The 14,769-nt window shown below is 54.0% G+C and overlaps 1 protein-coding gene across 1 annotated transcript; it reads left to right on the forward strand.

Moving 5' to 3' along the window:
• The first annotated feature begins 412 nt into the window (after positions 1-412).
• LOC112956674 (peripheral-type benzodiazepine receptor-associated protein 1-like) lies at positions 413-14,181 on the forward strand. The gene is made up of 3 exons (XM_026050158.1): positions 413-753; positions 11,303-11,410; positions 13,741-14,181. Exons 1-3 carry the CDS (start codon positions 490-492, stop codon positions 14,179-14,181), a joined length of 813 nt encoding a protein of 270 aa, XP_025905943.1. The 5' UTR covers positions 413-489.
• Positions 14,182-14,769: the final 588 nt, after the last annotated feature.

Below are 14,769 nucleotides of genomic sequence, written 5' to 3' on the forward strand. Positions count from 1 at the left end.
GATGGCGATGCCGCCCGYGCTGGGCACAGCACCGGGGGAAGCGCGCGACGGAGCGGCGGCGGAGCGCGGGAGCGAGCCCCGGCGCGGCACCGCTCGTCATGCAGCCTTTGTATGACGGGGAGGAGGGGGGGGAGCGTGCGGTGAAGCTCCAGCCTGCCAAGCCTGACGGAGCAGACAAGGATGGTGCCTCCTCCAGCGCCGCGATGCTTCGGCTGCCTCCGACCCTGCCGTGAGGAACCGCAGCCCGGACTGCTCRCGCCGGGGCAGCTGTGATGCCTGCAGGGTTTCTCTGCTGGCTCCTGGAGCTCCGTGTGGTCCTCGCCGTGTCGGGGTGAGCCCATCGCGCAGGAGAGGTGCCGTGCCCCCAGCGAAGCCATGGAGGAGCAGGAGGGGAGGGCGTCTCACGCGGACCTGCCGCCCACGGCAGCGTGGCAGAGCTGCGCTCTGGCGCTGGGGGACACCGTCCCTGCGGCCTCTGCCCATCCAGACATGGCTGTGGTGACAGACACGCGTGAAGGTGGAGCCCCTGCAGCAGAGGATGGTGACAAGACGACCCCTCCGCTGCCCCCAGCAGCGCCAGAGTTGGGGCTGCAGGAGAGCACAGCAGCCCAATCCCACCGAGACTCCCCATGGACCCTCTGTGGACAGGCCCAGGACCCCCAGCAGGACCCACCATCTCGAGCACCGGCACTTGAGAGGCCCCTGAATGCGACGGATGGGCTCAAATGCGACCAGACAGCCAGATCCCCCCAGGTAAGGAAGCTGTCGCTGAGCGTCTCCTGCTGGGTGGAATGTCGCGGCGGGGATGTCAGTGAGAGAGAGGCGGCTGGGGGACTTGTGACCTTGATACCCCACAGGCAGGGGCAATAGCTGTGCTTGGCCATGGCCGAGCTACTGGTAAGGCTAATGTGGGGCTGGGAGCTGCCCAAAGAGGCTGCTCCTGCAGTGCACTGGAGTGGAAGAGCARGGATCTGCTCCACTTGCTGCCCTTCAGCAGGCATTTCCAGCTGGCCGGTGTTGGGAGGTGCTCAGGAGCTCCCCAGGAACCCTCTGCACGGGCTCCCCAGTGCAGACGGTCCTTGCACGAGCATGGGGGGTGAGCGGGCTCCTCGTCACTGCAGCATCTCTCTGCACTTGGAGATGGGCCGCGATCCGCTGGTATCCTCCTCCAGAGCATCCCCTCTCCCCTTGGGGCAGCCTGGTGGGGGCTGCCCACCCAGGGGACCTGAATTTCTCCCAGCAGAGACAACCGGAGCTTCGCTCACCAGGGCCCCATCCCTGGCCACATCTCTCTGAAAGCAGCCCAGGAGACTTCCTCAGACCCTTGTCCCCTCAAACGGGGCCACAAAAGTTCACTAGCTTCTTAGGACAACTCGCACTCCAGCCCCTTGGGTAAAATCTATCGCCTTTCTCAGACCTCCTTGCAGTCTAGGGTAGCTCCACAGAGCTTTAAAAGAAGCTGGGAAATCAAGTCTCTGCCTGTCCTTTCTGAGGACAGGGCGGAGGGAAGAGCTGAGCAGTGGATTAGGATGAGGTTTTTGAGCTCTGCCTGCGCTGTGCTCCTTGGAGTCCTGAGCATGGCTAGAGATCAGAGCGCTGCAGGAGAAACAGCGGTGCTGGGAACCCTCTGGGAGGGGAAATGGTTTCACTCAGGCACTGTGCAGTTTCTCGTGTGCCATTTTTTAACAGCTGTTTATTGTGATGTTCAGGGAAAAGATGCATTTAATTATGCAGTCCTTAGTCTGCCTCTAATCACGGCTCCTGGGTGCTCCAGAAGAGCTCCAGCCAAAAAAATGGGGCAGGAGGATGGGAAGCATTTCTGCTCCTGGTCTCTCTTTTAAACACGCTTGAGAATGAAATCAGTTGTGCCAAATTTACGGTCTCCTCTCCCTTTGGGAGAGACAGTGGGGGAGGGAAGTGGCTTGTCGTGGTGAGGGAGCCGGGTGTGAGATCTAGGAGAGGGGCTGCTGTCCACGCTGGTGCTCCCTCTATGTGGCTCTGCTTTGGTGACTGCGTTTTTCCTTCAGGAAGCAAGAAACAAATCCAGGACTACCTTACCCTAGCCTAAAGCCAGGGTGGGTGGGAAGGTGGCAGGGATAAGGTGCAAATGGTGTTTGTGGGTGCTCTGGCAGCTGAACAACACCTCATGGGCCACGGCTCTGCGCCAGCTCTGTCTGTCACCTGCTGCAGTCTCGTGGGTGTCAGCTGTGTCTACATGTGATGTTGAAGAGGTGAGGACCCTACGTGCTTCGTAGGGCAGCAGTGCTGCGTCCGTCTTCCCTCTGTGCTTTTGGCTGGATCCTGGATGCTCCTAGTTTGGTGGCTCACTGTTGTTTCCTTTTTCTGCCCTTCTCTCAGAGGCCAATTCTGTGGAAGCACCGTGAATTATTATTATTATCTTAAGGGTACAAGATTGTCACCCCGCACTGTGGCAATGATGTGGTGGTACTTGTTGGTACGTGGAAGGTACCGTGGTGGTATCAGAGCAATAATATAGTGGTACTTGGCAGTATCGTGGTGGTACTCAGAGCTGTGGTAGTGCTGCCCCAGTGCCATAGTTGGTTTTGGCTGGTTTTCAACATTGGTTTTAATTCCCAGAGAAGTTAGGCTGTCTCTTTTTGGGGAACAAAATCAGCACCTTCTTCTGCCATCAAGTGGCTTTAGTGATGAGAGAGTCTCATGGCTAGACAGGCTCTGGTTCAGGCGCAGGCAGGAGCTCAGCATTGCTGACTGTGGCACAGCAAGCGCAGGTGGAGCTGGGCTGTTGGAACTGCATCCTCAGATACATTTCCTAGGGAACAAGGTGCCATATTCTGTCTGGAGACCATGGAGACAGCACATCTTGCACAGCATTCCTCCCAAGGACGGTTCTTCCTCAGCAGCCTGGGACGTGAGCTGTAGGTGCCATGTGTGCTGCTGTCAGAGCTGGCCTTCCTTTGAGAGCGCAGCGCATCTGTCCTTGAGATGTCAATGCTGCATTATGCAAACAGGACATCTGCCTCCAGGGAATAATTTCCTAATGTTGGGAAAAGCCTCCTGAGGGCTCATCCCCGGCTCGCAGAATTGATTAAAGGTGATTTTAGGGTGAAGTTCTTGCTGTGTGTACCAGCTCTGTCTGCTCTTCCTCTCTTTTTCCCCTGGGGCAGATGTTAAGGCTGTCTGTAGGTCAAGTTAGTATTAGATTTATTGCTCAAATCCCTCCTGAGTGTGGAGAGCTGATACCCCATTTAGGAACTGGCAAGGGACCTCTGGAATCAGAAGTGGTTTGGGAGAGGATGCTTGGMGTCTCAAGTCCAACCTGGAGCAAGCAGAAGAGCTAAGAAATTGCTCTCATGAGGAGAATCTCTGGGCACAGAATATTTTAGGTTGTCAAAATAGTGAATATCAGAGAAAGAGAAAAATGTTGTCTGTGTARGAAGACTGTGGTTCAAGTGGCACAGATAGTCTTGCTGGAAACTGGAAAATTCCCATAGTGCTGTCAAACTGCTCTTAAAGGACATCCTCCATGAGATCAGTAACCTGCATATCTTACGGGATGCTGCTCACCTGGGAGCTGCTTTGATCCTGGAAATGGGGGGGGTGGCTTGGGACTAGTGAAAACTTTCTTGATGCTCTAAATTGGTAGTGAGGAAAGGAGTAAAGTCCTTCAACTTTGGAATGTTCCCCATGCCCTTCACTTCCAGCATTACTCTTCCTTCCACCAACTTCCCCGGGCTGTACTTGCGGATGGGATAATCTCAGCAGGGTGACCATATCCCTGTTTTGGTGTCCCGTCAGCCACAGAAGCTAGAGCACAGTTAGGATGCTTGGAGCTGGCTTGGAGCTGGCTTGGAGCTGGCTTGGAGCTGGCTAGTACCTCCAAACTCTGAGGGATGTGAATCTCTTAAACACAGAGCATACAGCTTTGCCTGAAGCTGAGGGCAGGAGGTGTTGTAGGGATTCAATAACTCTGTAAAACTCAAGTGACGATGCTTAAGACAAGGAGCTCCAAATGAGTAGGAGGTTAAACACCCACAAAAGAAGCAGTTGCTCTCAGTGAGCTGTAATAACAAAAAACACATATACAATCAGAATTCTATAATGCTTGTAAAGATCCTGTGCATCAAGTCTTCAGCCCAAGCTGGTTTTAACAAGAAGCTCAATGACTTTTGCAGGAGTTTCTWAAGACCTTCAAATGCTCCCAGCTAAAGACGGAAAACTGCTTATTAGAGCAGAAGAGCTGTACCTCTGACGAAGAAGGACAGATCAGCAAGGAAAAAAAGACAGTAGCAGGATTAGAAGTCTTTTCTGGGTATTAAGGCTGTTTCTTGCTGATGCAGACATTATTTCCCACATTTCCTTTAATAAAATAACCAACTTCATCTTGCTCAAAATTTAAGTAAATTACTTCATGTCTTGCCAAAACTCACTCTCATGCAAACAACTCTGAGTGTTTTCTGCAGGCATTAGGAAAGTGTGACCAACCTGAGAGAGCCACCTGCCAAGAAAGTCCAACGAGACTTAAATTTTAGAAACAATAGTAGGGAACACAAGGCAAACTGTACTGAATTTCCCTTACCTTCCAAAGCAAGCTAACTCCACTCAGATAACCTTGAGCATGAAGATGTGCCAAGATAGTCTGGCCAGGATGGCTTGTGGGGAATACGGAGGATGAGGAAGACCAACCATCTCATTGCGTCCTGTGGCTCCTCTGGACAAACTGGTTTTCAGACAGGCCTTGGAGTCTCGGAGTTGGCTATGATTGGGGTATGAYCACTTGTCTTGACGTCTTTCTCATTTTGCGTGTTCTAATTCAGGCATGGTGGCTCACCACTGCCATGCTTTTGGCTTCTTGGAAACTGCAAATCAGGTAGTCATGATGAGAGGGCTGTGGAGCAGACACATGTGCTAGAGAACTGAATTGAGAGTATTAAATCTATATCTCCAGCTCCACAMTATACCTTCTACAATGGAAGAGTGTGTCTGTCTCGGTGCTCTTCAGAGTATCGGGAGATCTAGGAAGTCTAGCCTATCTTTCAGGAAAAGCAGACTTCTAAACCCACAAATAATGGCACTGGGGCTCTGAAACGGGACGACCTGACACGTGAACTCTTCAAGTGCTCATCTGGAACACGGTAGTGGCAGTCCTGCATGGGGAGGGAATTTAATGAGATGCAGTTTGATGGCCCTTCAGCGTGAACCCCTGAAATAGCACAGAGCTGCCTGCTGAGCTCAGCTGTGAACAGGTACTCTGTTCCCAAGTGTTCTTATGGGCACCAGAACATTTCACTGTCCTTGGGAGAATGGCTCTTTGGGCTAGCATTTGTGTTACAAGGAAGATGAGAGATTAAAGATGACCAATTGTCCCTTTTTTTTTTTTTTGCATGTTTGCTACCTAGAATTCTTACACGTGGCATCAACAAGGAAGTCCAGATGCTCCATGAAGACCTTGGGGCTCCTTGGCCTGCCATGCTGGGAGCTGGAGGCTTCCTTTGGTTTYTGAAAAAAGGTTTTGTTCAGAAAGTCCAAATGCCTTCTAGAGAAAACCAATACCCATGTGCTTTATTCAAGAGTTGATGGACAATACAGGTGAATAAGAAAGGAGCAGGAGATAAGAAGTCATCTCTCTTCTGCATTTRCATGGGAGCTGTTAACACATTCAGCACGAGCCGGAAAGATCTGTAACGGGGGAGAGGGCAGCTTGGCTGGTTTGGCTCCCAGTTGTCACCTGAATTTTACAACCAAATGCAGCCTTCTGCTTCCTGAGGCGTGTGGAGGGGGAAGGGCCCAAGCGTGCTGCAGAGCAGCCCGGGACAGGAAGATGATGTGGTTCTACCTTTAGGAGGTTATTTTGCACGACCCCTTGTAGGTACTCTGGCAGCCAAGCAGGAACGGGCCCTATCTCAACAATCACCATCGTACCTTGCAGCCCAAGTCACAGGGTTACGGAAAGACTTGTAATATCCCAAGCATTCAATGCCTTGTCTACAGCCAACCCCTACCACGGGCTGGGTCACAGCTGGTGAAATCCAGTACGGGACCAACCACAACCCCTCAAGCTTCTGCGTTAGGCAGGTCACTGTGTGCTGCAAGAAGCATAAGGTCCCAGCGTAAGATTCTGGTATCACACAAGGGGAAGTTTAGATTTCAGAAGCTGTTCAGCTGGATGAGCACCTGCCCTGCCTGTGTCCTGAGCAGGGTTTTTCCTGCACTAGAGACCCTGCAGGTCTCCATGGGGATCTAAGTCATGGTGTAGGCACTTCTTCCTCTTTATAATGCATGGGACAGGCTGTGCTTGTGTGGAAAGAGAAGAGTTTCTCTGAGGCTTCCAACCATTTCATCTGCCTGGTCTGATTTTGAGCCATGAAGTGCGTGAGYGGTATGTCAGGGTTACTCAAAACTGACTTTTCAGGAGCCTTGTGGAGTTTCGGTGTCATTTTCTCTTGCAGAACCTCTTTTCTCTTGCTTGCAAAATCTCTTTTCCTTTGGATTTGCTGCTAAAGGTGAGAAATGGCTCCAYGTTGACACTGGAAGCAGCTGCAGGCTTGGCTTCCCGAGCGCTGACGTGCTGCCTTTGCCCAGGGGGTTTATTTTCCACTTGCGTTCCTCCTTGGCTCGGTTTTASAGGAATTTTGCTTTCTCCTTGGTTATGGAGACTGGAGAAGCTGAGCTCATCTAAGGACAACCTAACCAGCGTGATCGGGGCTCCTGCCCTCATTTTTCTGCAGCTGGAGTAGCTGGGTTTGCTTTCTTGGGACTGATGATAGTGCGGTTTTTAAGAAGCTTTGGGGGACTCTGGCAGGAATTTGTGAGACTCTAGTTTTACTTGGGCATCTCGTTTTCAACATGTTGTGAGGAAYACAGGAAGACCTATAATAGTCTGGTGGTGTCCAAAAGGGGGGACCTAGGGAAGGGTGTAGGAATGTAGTAAACGTTTCTCTGAATATTCACTCGGTATCTTGCAGTTTGTGGCTCCAAACTCCGCATGCTGGAGGCAGTGTCTTTGAAATTAACAGCCTTTGATGGATTATTTCTACCRTGAATTTGTTACACGGGGTGATAAAAATCAGACAAATGAGGAATTGGGATAAATAAAGGCAAGCAGTAGGCTGGAAGCGGGGCGAGCAATAGGGGAAAACGTTGAATCATGGAAACAGGAGTTGGTAGGGCAATAAACGGGGTGAGGAGCTGGATAGGAAGCGTGATGAAGTCAAGGGATTTTGTGCCTAAAACCAGGGACTTGGCATAAAATAATGATCTAGAGGAAGTGCYGTGGGACACGGACGGGAGAATAAAGGAGTGACAGAATAACTGTGACTGCATCCCAAGCATCTCCCTTATTTCTGTCATACCTTTAACAAAAATAATGCTGCTGCCTTCGCCTGGCTAGCGTGTGCTGTGGTACAGGATTGTTCCTGCAACAGCAGCCGAGGGCTGGCTCGYTCCCTGCCCGAGCAGCGAGCCTATTTTAGACTCGCTTTTCACATGCAGCGAGGGCACTGCAGAATGGCAGCCTAGAGAAAATAACCTCATTCCGAGAGCCAACCAATTCCTTTAAGCCTTAATGCAAGAGAAGAAAATGGATTTGCAAGGACAAGTTTCATTTCCGAGCAGCAAGGACCAAGAAGCGAAGGAAACCAATTACCAAGGCCAGAACAGCTAAAYGACTTGAACACGGTGGAGCCTGGAATTTATTAAGTGACAGGTGACAATGACTTTAAACGAGAGCTGGTGGATTTAATATATCCAAGGCAGTAGGAAAACCACAGGCTTAGGGAAGAGTGACTGCAATGCAGGCCTTGGATTTTAGAGACACCTTTTGCAAAGCAAACCTGGCAGGTTGAGTTATACCTCCTATCCCATAGGCACATTTAAAAAATTATATATATAAAAATCAGGAGAATGCCTGTTTCCAAAAAGCATCCGAGACTTCCCACTCGTGGAATGTACCACCTGCTAAAGCCATCCCTCCCCGCTGGCTTCTGCGGGGTGATTTATAGCGGGGCTGCTTCGGCTTTGGCCTCTTGGTCTCGGTGGCACCGGGAAGCCGTGTTGGGCGCCTGGCAGCCCTGCCACCCTCGCCGCGTGGCAGAGCCCACCGCCCTCGCCGTGCCTTGATTTACTGCCCCCCGCACAGCTTCCCTCACGTTTTCCACAGGCCTTTTAAGACCGCGCTGGAGCCTGGGTGCTCCCGGTGGGGTTGGCTACGTGACCCGTTCAGCATTCAGGCTGGGAGCCTCTTCCTGTCAAAGCCACCGCAAGTCACCRCAGCCTTGTGAAGCTTTCGGGTGAAAAAGCGAAAGCTTCTTGCAGCTACCTAGGGAGACCTCCTCTTTGTTCAGCAGCTCCGGAGGCATCCTGAAGAGACTGTATTTTTGGAGAAATCTGCCAAAAGTGGTGACAGATAATGCCGTTTCCCCTGCGACAAGCGGCTTGGAAGCTGCAGCTGGCAGGGCGGCTATGCGGTCTGCTCTCCTCCGTCTGCCTCTGCTCGCTTCGTTCCTGCAATTACTCTGGCTTCGGCAATTTTCCCTGATAGCCACAGAGCAGGTCTCAGCGGATGGGTTTGCAGTGGTCCAGGGAGGCTCCTGACTGCTCCATACGGCTGCCCTGGGGCTCCCTAAGAAACCTCTCTGCCTCCCCTTGGCTTCAAGCAYGGCTCTGTCCTGCTTGGCTTCAGTTCCCCCAAAAAAATCCTCGTCCAAAGGAAGCATTTGGATTTCCGCTCCAGGCTCCCGCGGGCATGATTTCATATCTTTATTAAGCCAAGTCACTTCTCGGATGGGGCTCCRTGCCTCTTTTTTCTAATGACATCCTCAACTTGCCTCCAAAGCCCARTACCCAGGGGAACACGGGCTTGGCCTGGAGTGAGGCCGCACGGAGGAGCAGCGGAGCGGCGAGGAACAGCGGAGCGGTTAATAAATTAAAAGCCATTTCATTACAGGGAATGAATGTTTAATGAGTGTGGGATGACGTCTAGACAGCCCTTCAGCTCCAAGTGGTTTGCTGTGCTGGCGCAGCGGGTTCAAGCTGCGTCACGCCTTGCGGCGCCTGTCCCAGCTGCCTGCCGAGCGGGAAGGGTTCGGCAAAGCATCCCTGAGGACCAGGGGCTCTTCTCGAGCTGCAGCAGGACTGCTGTTGAGGCTGCAGCGCGGAGGTGATATGGAGATCTCCCATGTCCACATCTTCGTCCCTAGCATTTCTGCAGCTGGATCTTGAGCCTGACCTGGCGAAGCCCTGGGGAGCATGAAGGTACTGGCGAGGGGAAAGCCTGGTCCCTGCCGCACACACAGCCGTGGTCTCCCGTCCAAGGAGCCCCGCAAGGGCCAGAGATGCCAGCAGCTCCCAGGAAACGGCACCTCAGCCAGGTGGTTGGTGCTGGAGCAGTGAAGARGAGACGCTGTCTGAATGGGGATGCTTTGCCAACCACCTGCCTGCGACAGGGGTGAGTGGCCGGGAGGCTCTGCCGCCCAGCCTGCTGGAGACCTCGTGTTCTGCAGCCACGGAAGAGGGGTTTCCAATATAGAAATTCTTCCAGCTTTTATTTCGAGGGAATGGGCTGCTAGCTGAACTTTATGGCCAGGTACTGGATCTGGATTTCTGAAAATACCTATAGAGAAAATATACATATTTCTGCTTTTCTGCAGATGGAAATAGGTAGTCTCCCTTCCTATGATTTTTTTTTTCTTTTTCTCGTTTCAAAATATAGAAGAAACTTTCTGAAGCACAGAAATTTCTGCAACTTGTGGCCCCTAGTATTCCCTTGCAGTGATTCAGAGGGCTGCTCCGACCACTGCGCACCATGGGAGGCCAGGAAAGAAGGCCTGGGCATTAGCTTTTCAGGGAGGTCTTTGGGTTTTCCATCTCCTTCACTTGTATTTTTCCTTCTTGCTTTGCTAAGGCAGTTCTATATGAGTGCAAGAAACGTTGGCACTACACTGGTTTGGAAAGGACTTTTTTTGGCCAACCTGGGCAACGGTGGTAGTGCGGGCATGGTAGCCACACAGGAGGTGCTGATGGGGTAGGTTTTGCAGCACCAGAGGAAGCTCTCCAGTATTTTTCCTCCAGCAGAAGCAACAGAAAAGCCAAAACATGTTGTTATTCAAAAGTGCAAGGAGTTTTAGCCAGTTGTCCTGGTGTTCGCTCCTGAGAACGTTTGGCAAGACGCTCTTGGGTAGCTGGGTGACGTTGAGCTTGTAATCTTTGCTTAGGAAGCGCTGGTGCAGGGCTACRTAACGGGGTGTCCCCAGGGCATTGAGTGGCACCAGCACAAGCTGCCCAGCCACTTGGAGCCCGGGTGCTGGGAAAACATCTGGCCAGATGTTCCGAGCCGCAGGGCTCGGCCGGGGGCTGGGCTGGCACGCAACAAGCCTTTCCGGGCCCTGCCTCGGCAGCCCGTGGGCGGCAGCTCGCAGCAGGAAGCCCCAAGCACGAGCCGGATCTACAGCTCCCGRCAGAGCTGCTGCTGCTGCCTTTGACGGGGCAGGACCCAGGCGGTGTGTGCCCAGAAATCCTGCGTGCCGCCTCCTGCCGGGGCTCACGCGGAGAGGGCAGTCGGTGCCCAGGGCTGCCTCCCCGGCTGAGCCGGCAGGGAGCTGCGAGGGGGAGGCAGGGGAGGCCTCCACCGGAGGCCAGCAGGTCCCCGCGCCTCCTCTCCAGCTGAAAGCTGCCCTGTGGATGGCGGCTGTAACCTGGAAGCCAGCGAGTGGCCGCATYGTAGCCAGCGCAGGAGGGGAGCGGGGCGGCTCTGCTGAGTGGGGCAGCCCGCTCAGCGCTCGCCGTGGCCCCGGGTTGTGTTGGCCGTGCTGGCTGCCGCCTCCCGGGCACCGCGYGAGACCTCACCAGGCCCACGGGCCACTCGATCCTTGCGCAGGCTGCGGTTCCCGGTGCCCTTCCTCTGCTCYGGGAAGCCCTGTGCCATGGCCCTGGATGGCAGAGGTGCTGGGGCAGGCGTGCAGCAGGGCAKGGAGCAGGCAGGCCAGCGCTGGGGCCGCGGGCACTGGGGACAGCGCCGGCCTCCTCTCGCACTGATTTCCTTGGCTCCCAGCAGCACCAGCAGCACGAGCCTCCCTGCAGGGCAGGGAGCAGCTCATGGTCGTTGCTCTCTCCACTTTCCAAAGGACTTGCAGCTCCTCAGCCCTCCTGCAACCACCTCGGCCGCCCCTGCTTCTCGCTGCGACACGGTGCTGCCTGCGCAGCCCTGCCGGCCTCCCGCTGAGGAGCTGGGCTTGCCAGGGGCCCCGAAGAGGCTGCGGCCTCAGCCTCCTCCCCGCTGCCGCAGTGGGCCGCGGGGCTGCCTGGCCTCCCCTGCGCTGTCTTGCAGAGCGGGGCCGACTACGGCTTCCTCGTGAGGCAGAACACGAAGCTGCTGAGCGCGCTGGAGGACCTGCAGCACCGCTGCACCAGCCTCTCCGCGGAGAACAGCCTGCTGGTGAGTGGCGGCCGGGCGCGTGTGCGTGGGGTTCAGGGTGCTCCGTGGCGAGGGGGCCGGGCCCTGGGCACACTGGGCATCGGCCGCCTCGCTCAGATGGGTGCTGAGACCTAGGGCCACCCAGGGCCAGGAGTGAAGGGCAGCCGGAGGGCTCTGGGCACCTCCGCGGCCCGAGCAGGCCCCTTCCTCGTCACGCTGAGCAGGGTCAGGAGCCTTTGCCACTCTTCCCGCCATGTCCATGTGGCACTGCTTCCCGCTGGACACCACGCGAGACTTTCTCCGCAGCCCCGGGAAAGCTGCCRGAGCAGCAAGGCCGCGGCGGGGAGCAGCGCGGGGAAGGTGCTCTYGTTTCCCCTTTAGGGGAAAAGCAGAACAGTGATTCCCGCACTGCCRGGGCCGCCGTGCAGCACTGCCCCTGCTCGCACCCTGCAGCACCCAGGACACTGCAGGGCGCAGGGCCATGCAGCCCGGCCTGCTTCACCTACATCGTCAGGTGCTCTTGGGCCGCTCCGGGSCTGTGAGGGCTGGTTGGGAACCTGGGGTAATAAGCAGAGGAGATGCCTCCCTTCATGTCTCCTTGCCGGAGCTCAAGGAGCACCATCCTCTCACAAGCCCTGCCCCGTGAGGTGCCACCCCTGGCCATGCACCTGGGACCAAGTCACCCACGACATTGTCCAGGCTTCTGAGCTTTGCAGGAGGCTCTTCAGCTCCTCACACGGGACCCTGACTTGGCACAAGGCCCTTGCACACGTCAGCCCCGAGCCCTGGACCTGCCAGCRTGGGCCCAGCTCAGGAGCCCCGGGGTCAGGCGGCGCTCAGCACTGCAGCCCCAAAACTGCACTGCTGCCTCCGGCCCCCATCCAGTGCCTGGCCCGCTCCAGCCTTCAACCTGGATGGAAGGACCAGCTCCAAGGAACGGATGGAGCTGGGACTCGCTGCGTGGTGTGATGGACACTGGCTCTCAGACCCTCCTACTGGGATCTGCTTCAGGTGCCTTGATTCTGCTGGGTATCAAGCAGTGCAAGGGCAAGGAGCCTGCTCATGCTGGCACTGCCCACGTGGGGCTTCCTCCACACACCTTTGGAGGCAGATTAGCCCCACATCACTGCCGAAGGGATTTTCCTTCTCCCATTTCCCAACCTAAACTCAGAGTACTTTCATATCTCCTGTTGTCACTGTGGTTTAGAAAAGATCAGAAGAAGGTGGGAAAGCATCTGAGAAGATTTCAACTCAGGTTGGTTTCTCCCTTCAAAACGCCCTTGAAAATTTGATCACTTTATTTGCTCCACTGAACATTTGTTTTATGTGACCAAGTTCGAAATACGCTTTAGAATATTTTCTTACTATAGAAAAAATAAATTCAGTATGACCTGAAATCTGGGGTGTTTATCCTTCGCTAGACACCTGAATTTTAGCAAAACCTCTATCATATMAGCTCTCATCAAATCTTACTATTAAAAATCAGCCATGACCTTTTGACTGAAAAGAAGCAAATAGAGCAATGAAAAAAAAAGCAAGTGCCGGTCAAGRGATCTCACAGGGGCAGCAAAGAAAATAACTGGAAGGATCAGTTGACCTGACATTTTTGCTGATGTGAAAAGACAGCCACACACATCTGGATGTGACTTTGAGAGCAAGCCACTGGCAATCTGCAGCTTATCAAAATGGACAGATAACAAATACAAAGGGATTAAGAGCACACAGAATAAATAGAAAAAAAATGGTTTGCAAACATGAAAAAGTCCTTTGCTGCTTTTTTTCCCCATTACCCTTCAACTCGTGCCTCAATGTCAAGAGAGAAGGGACAGTAGCAAAGCTCTCTGTCTACGATAGGGTCTGCAGATCTGGAGCAATGTGCCGAGCATCAGAACATTGGGAAAATGAACTAAAAAGGGAAAAAGGCCCCAGGTTCTAGGACGCAATGGAGCCCATGGCTGCCCCTCTGGCAGCCGTGCCAGCCCATGGGCTCAGAGCCTGCAAAAGTGGAGAGAACAACACACTGCAAAGGAAGAGCAACCACATTGAAGGACCCAGGAATGGAGACTTCTTGTGACTTCTGGGGGACAACAAAGTCACATCAGTAATAAGAAATACCAGGAAAAAAACAGAGCCTTCAGTGAATGGAGAGGAGAGGAAGGGGGTGTTTAATGGTTGGGTCAGATATGTAAGAACAGGAAAAGCGCAGTATGGAAGACCTGGCAAAGCCCTCCTCTATTCCTGGCCACGGCAGGTCTTGCAGGGCTGGGGACCTGGCTGCTGTCACAGCCCCAGCGCRGCACGAGGGCAGGTGGGGGGGGGCTTCACCTCGAACCTTCCCCTCTGTTTTCCAGCGCAGGAGCTGCTTCCCCGAGACCGAGGAGAAGGTGAAGCACCTGAAGAGGAAGAACGCCGAGCTGGCCGTGATYGCCAAGCGCCTGGAGGAGAGGGCCCGGAAGCTGCAGGAGGCCAACCTCAAAGCTGTAAGTGTTTGCCTGGGCGAGCTGGGCGAGCAGCTCTGCGTGAGGACCTGCCCCTCGCTGCTGGTCCTGGGAGCTCCCTCGCCCTCTGGGCACCTAACTCCCCTTCCAGAAGTGGAGACAGTGGGAGCAACCCCCGTGCAGCAGCACAACACTCTGTCCCCTGGTCCTCTTGCTGCAGCAGCCCTGCAGATGTCCTCGAGACTTGTTTTTACGCAGGATTATTTTACGGAGATAGGAAGCTGTTTTCTTTGCCCCTTCCACAAGCCGAGCGAGTCTGCACAGCAAACATCCTTTGTCCATCAGCAGCAATAAGAGCTTCACAGAACCCAGCAAGCCTGCCAGGAAGAGGAGTTACTGCCTCTTCCTCTCATGCTTGGAGAGCTGCTTTGCAGCAATTTCCTCCTGCCTCATTTCTTGCTGTAAATGTGCCCACCTACCCTCAGGTGATATGTAAGGTAATTAGCTTAGCTTTTCCTGTGCTGCTGGTGAAAATATTTCATCCTACTCCAGCAAAAAGAAACAGGAAATGTTTGAATAAGACTGGGGTGAAGCAAAACAGGACGGAGTGCAATACTTTCCTCTACCCCATTCATACCTCGCTTGCGTTTGTGTGCAAACCACATGTTTTGTTTTTCTCCAACCCAACTGCACCCTGTTATGAAACCTGCAGCTCGTGGCACAGCACAGGAGCACTGGGAGAAGGCTGACGAATGTGGGAGCTTGCAAATAAGCATCTGAATGAGCTTCCTAAGGGTGACATGTAGCAGAGAAAGGGAAACCCGTTCTTTTTGTGTTGGAGGAAGACCAGGGATTGTGGTGGGAATGCTGACCCCCTGGGACTAGGAGGAAGGGAGAATTTTGCCAAAGAGAAGGCGGGGGGAATTTTCCTGGCATTGCCTC

This window comes from Nothoprocta perdicaria, unplaced genomic scaffold, assembly GCF_003342845.1.
Source record: "Nothoprocta perdicaria isolate Ctin4 unplaced genomic scaffold, notPer1 scaffold_66, whole genome shotgun sequence".
Taxonomy (NCBI): Eukaryota; Metazoa; Chordata; class Aves; order Tinamiformes; family Tinamidae; genus Nothoprocta; species Nothoprocta perdicaria.